Raw genomic sequence first — 7227 nt, forward strand, 5'->3', positions numbered from 1 at the left:
TGTGCCCGCCGGCAGCAGACGCCACCCAGCACACGGCGAGGCACGCGGTGGCTACGCACGCACCTCCCTCTGCTCCTTCCACCCCCTCCCCCTCCCGACTTCGGTGTCCGGCGCCAGACCACAGATGTGAGTCTCCACCCCACGCAAGCGCATGGCTTCCAGCGACGGGTGGCATGAATAAGTCACCGCGCAGCAGGGAGCCACCAGCTGGCAGACGACGCTAACGCGCTGCGGATGGCTGGCGGGCGCCCTCACTCCCGCGTCTGCGGGACGGAGCAGGCGGGGTGTTCTCTCCACCTTGGTCCCACACACTTTAAAAACGCTCGCTGCTCGGAGAACGCACGGCCGCCGCCGGGGCCCCCCCGTGGAGCTGCGCGTGACACCAACGTCTACTTTACACGAACCCACGCCTGGGCGGTGCTCGCCCGCGGTCGGCACTGCGCCCCGTCTCCCCCACGGCTATGCGCGACCCCGCCGGGCCAGCTCCTCTCCCCAGCTCGGTCTGCAGCCCGCTGCCGAGCGCCGGGGACACAGGGGCCAGGACTGTGAGCCCTGTGACACTGTCACGCGGCCGAACAAGAGCGTCAGGCTCCCTCCTGACGCTGCGTCTGACCCCACTGCACTCCGGCCGGGCTGGCGGGACTTCTAGTGACACAGGCCAACGGCACAGCGCTCGCGAGGGGACCCGCGTCTCTGGGGCGCGCTCGCGGGGAAGGGGTCCCCTGAGCCACCGGGCTGCACGGCGAGGACCACGTGGCTGGGACGGACTCCGCCCTTTCTGGGCTGTGACCGTCTCTTGACCGCAGGCTGTGCTGGGGACTGCGGCGCCCACACGGGGTCTGGAGCGCACTGTCCGGACAGGAAGGGGCTTCGTCTCTGCGGGGTCAGGTTCTTGGGGTCGCGGTGCTGGTCTGCTTCCAGGTCAGGCGAGCCCTGCTGGACCAGCGCCTTCCTTCGAGCCTCACTGTTCCAATCCTCCCGACGCAGCGGAGCTAGGCCACCGAGGAGCCGGGCGACAGCCCCTCATTCTCACCTGGCCGCAGGGCAGGTCACTCTTCAGAGGCAGGTGCCCAGCCCACTGGGATTCCAGCCTGCCTGGTCCAGGCTGCTTGCGGAGCAGGTAACGTGACGTGGGCGTGGCCTTGACGACAGCAGCCGGCGGCAGTGACTGGCCTCAGCAGGGGACACGTGGGGGGCCACGCCAGGCACGTTTTCATTCCCGGGGCCCGATGGGCCTCCAGCCCCAACGCGCCTGTCCCTCGTCCTCCAGGGCCTGCGTTTGAGCACCTCACTCTTCCCCATCACCTCCCCCCAGCACGGCATTCCCTCGGGGCCAGGACGCCTGGGGAGAGGGGCGCCCAGGCGGGAACCGAGCGAGACCGGCTGAGCTCACACCGCACGCACAGCACCCGCCCCGGCAGCTGCGTCCGCCGACCGCGACGTGCCAGAGGCTCCGCATCACGTTTGAAGCGAGAGCAGCGGAGCGAGTAATGCCCTGCCGGACTCAACAGACGCCTTCCCCGCATAATTAATTCAAACAAATGACACCGAGAAAGAAGTCCAAGTTTCCTGCCGGAAGAAATTAAAACTTCCCCACCAATCAGTTTTCCTTCCAAAAATAAACTCTGCTCGTGTCGGGAAATTAAAACTTCCACACCAGTTTTCCTTCCAAAAATAAACTCTGCTCGTGTCGAGCATGTCTGAACTCTGCTGCTTCCTCGGGTGACAAATTACACGCGCAGTGTGACAATGGGCACAGAAACGCTGGGACCAGCTGGTACAGAAAACGACCCGTCGTGAACACAAATCAGGGCGCGTTCTTGGGAGGGGCTGGCCAGCCTCGGCTGTGCGTGAGTCGGCCACACTCCATCGCTAGCGTCGAGAGACGGCGCCATCGTAAGGGTCTCAGTCTTTTCAAAAGTGCGATTCTATTGCTAAGACAAACGAAGGCATTGTAATCACGTACGAGGCTCCTGAGAAGCTGTGGCCGTGACCGAGCTTCTCCCCTCCAGGACGGCCCGACCCCTGCGTGGACGGAGAGACCTCAGGTGGAACTCTGGGTGCGGAGCTGTCTGCGTCAGTAGGTCTGAAGATAAGATGGGCCACCAGGGAAGCCACGACAGTAGGGCTCACGCAGTCACGGCGCCTTTGGCTACGGCCTCTGGTCCGTGCTCGATAACTTCCCAGCGGCTGGAGCACCGTGAGTGCTCCTGCCCCGAGCCTGCCGTAGGAAATGGTGGCGACGGGGCACGGGGGCAGGGGTGTCGGCGGCGACACGTGCCCCCTCGGGGAGCACAGAGAGGGGCACAGCGACTGCTCCCAAATGACATTTCCCTCATTTAAGTAACTCCTGTCCTTGACCCCACCAAGCACTGTGACGGGGCGTGGGGACCGAAGCCAAGCCTACGAACAGGGGCCGTGAAGGGAGGTACCGCGGGCCGAGGACACGTGACGGCACAGGAGTCACCGGGTGCGGGGAGGCCTGACGGGAACAGGGACCCGTGGACACGAGGTGGCACCCAGGTCTCAGGGGATGTTCTGGGCATGAGGCGGGCAAGCCGGGCAGCCTGGCAGGGCTTCCTGTGTTCCGGGACCAGCTGGCGAGAGCCGCTGGATCCCACGCCGGCCGAGGCTGCTGGCCTGACCTTCGTGGAGCTGCGAGCTGGCCTCCCCCAGTCCCCCCCGCTCACACGGTCACAGCGAGGGGCCGCCCTGCCCCTGCGCACAGCGTGGGAAGCGCTCACATCTTGGTGAGGGGTCGTCCTGCCACTGGAAAGCAAGCAGACGCTTAACAGAGAGGGGAACCCTGCCCAGGGAACCCCGCCCGCCCGTCACTGTCTCCCAAACACCAGCCGGCTGGGATTCATCCGGTGAGCTGACCCCGCCCCCAGGCGCTCAACCTCAGCTTGACTGACACTGGGGCTGGACAGCGCCTCCTGGGGCAGTGGGCGTGGCTGCCTGGGCAGTGGTGAGCAGTGTCCCCAGCCTCTGTCCACCAGACACAAACAGCATGCCCACCCTGCTTGTGACCAGAACGTCTCCAGACACTGCCAGTGTCCCCAGGGGGTGCGAAGTCACCCCACCGATCATGACCGCCCTAGGCGAATGCCACGTATTCTGGCCACAGTCCTGCTGTGTGGTCAAGACCGGATGTCCTCTCTTCTGCTCATTACTCGGTGGGGACGGCTGAGCCACCCACGTAGCTGGACGGGGAGGCCCTGGCCAGCCCTGGCCGGCTCCGGCTGGGCTGCTGCTCCAAGCGAAACACTCCGCTTCCACCGAGGATTCGGATCCTGGGTTTGAAGCTGCTCAGGTGGCCGCGGAGAGAGAGAGTGCCAGAGTCTAGTGACCGAGCCTGAGACCCAGCTGACAGGCCAAGCGGGTGAGCGCCGCATGCGGCCTCCCGCCTGACAGAGAGCGCGCACTTAATTCTTCTGTTTCTCTATCAGGAGGAGACACTGCTACTCACGAGCAGTCGGCTGTGACAGAAAGAGCCAGAAACGGTTTCACTGCCTCTGGCCTGGAACACGCCGGAGACGGAACTGAACGTGGAGTGCGTGACAGCGGTTCTGGGGCACACTGGACTCTGCCACGAGCCCCTGCCGGCTCCTGCCTGACGGGAGCCCAGACAAGGTGTCACCTGAGATCGATGAGCTGACCGTGGCCATTCCACGCAGCGGCCTAAACGCTCTGTCAGACGGCTGTGGGTCACGCGGGGAGGCCGCGGCTCCTTCCTGAGCTTGGTTCATTTAAGCATCTTCCCGACGCTACATCACGACCCGTGTTCCTCAGAGGATGAGGGACGGCTGTCAGGTCCGCCGGCTCGGCCGTCCAGGGAACTTCGAGGCTTGTCAGAGAGAAAGGACGGCCGGCTCTTCCCTGCACCGTCGGCTGTGGCCGCAGCGCCTGCTGTCGTGCCCGAGAGGACTGTCGCCAGCATCCCCCAGCAACTCCCATCACAGAGGTCTTTGGGGACAGTTATGAGCCATTGAACGAAGCTGGATTCGGATGGTGTCTTTATGAGCGCTGGGCATGGGAACACTCGGGGGACATTCCGGCACCTTTGTCAAAGGGACTTATTTTCAGAGGCGCCAACGGCGGCTGACCAGGCTCACAGTAGCCGGCTGTCCTCCAGTGGGGCATCGTGGTCACCGAGCTGGCTGAACAATAGCCCGTTTCTTTGCACTCACTGGACACAGCGATTGTGGCTGGTCACCCGATAAACTGAGGAAATTTTGTGGGAAATGACCTATGCAGAGAAAACCCCAAGAAGCCCCTGTGTGCTGTGAAGCGTTGCAGAGTGTAAATGACATTGTCTCGCCTGAGGCAGAAGGCAGGCCGACCCCCCTCCTCCCGCCTGAACACGGACGGTGCCTGGTCGGGCACAGGCTGGGCATCCTCCCAAGCTCCCCCGCGCGACAGCCCAGAGCCCACAGGGGCATCGCTGCGTGCCCGGGCTGCGGGGGGAGGGGGGGAGCGCTTCGTGACACCAGCTGCTTTTCCTCACTCGGAGGCCTGTGGCGGGGCCACCCTCGCTGCACTGTCCACCCTGTACTCCCGGGGAATTTTAATTAAAATCTGTGAATTTCCCCCTGTTGAGGTCCCCCTGGTGCTCCAGACACGGGCATCCCATCCGCAGAACTCACAGACTAGCTGTTCCTCTGTTTAGTACAGGCTTTCTTGTCTGAGGAATTCAAGATAAATCTGTCAAAAAGCCGTAAATTCCTGCCCCAAACTAAATCGAGCGGCCAGAGCGTCTTTGCCTGGTGCCTTTTCTGACAGGGCGAGGCACTGTCCTCGTGCCTGATGGCCACGCGTGCCATCCCGCAAACCCGCTTCCGCGCACGGCAGGGCCGTGGGTGCACTAGGCCGGGGTGGCGGGGGGGTGTCCCACCAGTCACCACGTGGAGCAGAACATTCTGAGTGTAGGAGGATCGTGAAGGGAATCGCTCCCCGTACACTGCCCCCTGCTGGCCAGCTCCCACCGCTGCCCACATGACCTCGAAGACAGCGCAGGGCCATGTGCTGCAGCCTTGTCTGGGATAGGCCAGCACGGGTCTGGTCACCGCGGCACCCAGAGCCCCTGGCTCAGCTGAGTGGGGAGCTGGCGAAGTTACAGCGTCTTGTGCAGAGAGCATAACACCTCCGCCTCCTCCATAAATCAGACTGTGACATCAGCGGGAGACCTGAGCTGCGGTCTACAGTGTGCCAAACAGAAAACTCAAGAAACTGACACTCCGCATGCCAGATTGAACACGCAACCCAGCCGCAGTGACCGAGCAGGGCGCCCAGCTGCAGTGACCGAGCAGAGCACCCAGCAGCAGTGACCGAGCAGAGCAACCAGCAGCAGTGACCGAGCAGAGCACCCAGCAGCAGTGACCGAGCAGAGCGCCACAGGCTGGTTACAGGGTGCCCTCACCGCTCACTTTCTGGGTGACAGCAAAACTCCCAGCTCTCTGCCTGAGTGTTCGCAGATGCGTCCAGGCTGGGCTTTCGTGTGCTTCTCCCTGGTTTGATTTTTGGTGACTGAATCTCCCCCTCCTTCCCTCCCTCCGCCAACTGCTGTGGCTGTCCCCAACTCCAATTTCCAAAATACGGAGTAGCCAAAGCCACCGCCCAGTGTGCCTTACCTCGGCTGCTGAAGGCGGCGACCTAACATCCAAGCACCCTGGCCTCCGCCACGTCCCAGCCTGGGAAGCGGCTCAGGGCGCCCGCCGGGGTCAGGGGGGTTGGGGCGCCCAGGGCGCGCCCCCTTACCTTCACCGCGTACTCCGCGTCGGTGGCTTTGTGCACGCAGCGCTTGCACACGGAGTAGGAGCCCACGCCGAGGTCCTCCTTGACCTCGTAGCCGTCGGTGAAGTGGACGTTGTTGCCGTGGAGCTGCTGCGGGCAGACGGGGCGGGGGGCGGGTCAGCGCTCTCAGGCGCATGCGCACACGGTGTGGGCGCCGACGCGCCACTGGGGACACCGAGGCCGGGAGCAGATGGGGTCCCCTGATAAAGGTCCCAGAGCTCGTGGGGATGGCTCCCGATCTAACCAGCGCCCCAGACTGCTCGGGCCCTGACAGTCTCTGGACACCCCGGGCACTGTGTGGGCTGACCGGTCACGTGTCCCCCAAACGTGACAGCAGAATCTGGAAGTAAAGGGGCGGGGCCTGTAAGTCCAGGGCCTGTAGCTCTGAGCCTTGTGTCCAGAGCACGTCCCTGGATGTCAACATCTGATTGGAAATGTGACCCCATGATGTCCCGATCACAGCCTGCTTCTGCCCGAGTACACCACCCTCCACCCTACCTGCTCAGAGTGCAGACAGAAAGCCACTGAGAATAGCATACACCATCACAGCAGATGTCAGCTTTAGACACGCTGTGTTTTTCCAAAAGGCCTTGGGGACAGAAATACGCAAAACCAAAGCCAGCCAATTTACCTTGCCTCGGCTTTTAAATAAAATTTATCGTAACTTCTTAGAGTTCTCTATGTCTGCTTGTATATACATAAGCTGGAAAACTTATAAAAACGTGCCCTTCACTGCCCTCCTAACGGAACATTTCACGACAGGGAAGTGGCACTGACTTGACACACAGCAAAGACGCCGCGTGTGACAGCCGTGGCCCGGCCACAGCCCGCCTCGGACCTTTGCCAGGGATCACCCCTTCTCTGGGATGAGTGTGAGGAGGGGGAGGGCCACCCCGCACCCCGGGGGCCAGAGGAGCAGGCACGTGACACCGGGGCTGGGGTGACGGGGCCGGCACAGCAGGTACCTGCACGACGGGGTGGACGGGGGCGCTGGGCGCCTCCTGCTGCGAGGCCTCCTGGGCCAGGCTGGAGGCCACAAAACTGAATCCTCGGAACAGGTGATGAGCGTTGGCGCTGGGGGGGACGCCAGGCGAGTCTGCAGGTAACAAGGGCGACGTCAGTCTTTCGGGGGGAGCCGGGGGGTGCGGCCCCACCAGGTGTGCGGTGTGCGTGGTGTGGTGGTGTGTGCACATGCGCAGTGTGTGGTGTACAGGTGTGTGTGTGTGGTGAGGTGTGTGAGGTGTGTGAGGTGCGTGTGCTGGAGGAGATCCCACGCAGGTCTAGGAACGCAGAACCGCAGGAAGCTGCACTGTATTTGGGCCAGTGCCAGTGGCTGGGTTTCTATGCGGCGAGAGCGCCCAGAACGAGAGCTCCCGGAACCTCGCTGGCATCACTTATGCGTCCTCTTCACCACGAGCCTGCGCCCCCGCCACT

General features: G+C 63.2%; 1 protein-coding gene across 2 annotated transcripts in view; it reads right to left on the reverse strand.

Annotated features, from left to right (window-relative positions):
• Window positions 1-7227, reverse strand: part of RPS6KA2 (ribosomal protein S6 kinase A2) — a 102765-nt gene that overhangs the window by 13936 nt on the left and 81602 nt on the right. For both annotated transcript variants that reach the window (XM_006915044.3, XM_015591910.2), the window contains exons 13-14: window positions 6759-6889; window positions 5758-5883 (exon numbers count right to left, since the gene is read on the reverse strand). In XM_006915044.3, coding sequence (XP_006915106.1) covers window positions 5758-5883; window positions 6759-6889 — 257 coding nt within the window. The remainder of the gene's footprint in view (window positions 1-5757; window positions 5884-6758; window positions 6890-7227) is intronic.

Source organism: Pteropus alecto, unplaced genomic scaffold (genome assembly GCF_000325575.1).
Source record: "Pteropus alecto unplaced genomic scaffold, ASM32557v1 scaffold195, whole genome shotgun sequence".
In the NCBI taxonomy this organism is placed as follows: Eukaryota; Metazoa; Chordata; class Mammalia; order Chiroptera; family Pteropodidae; genus Pteropus; species Pteropus alecto.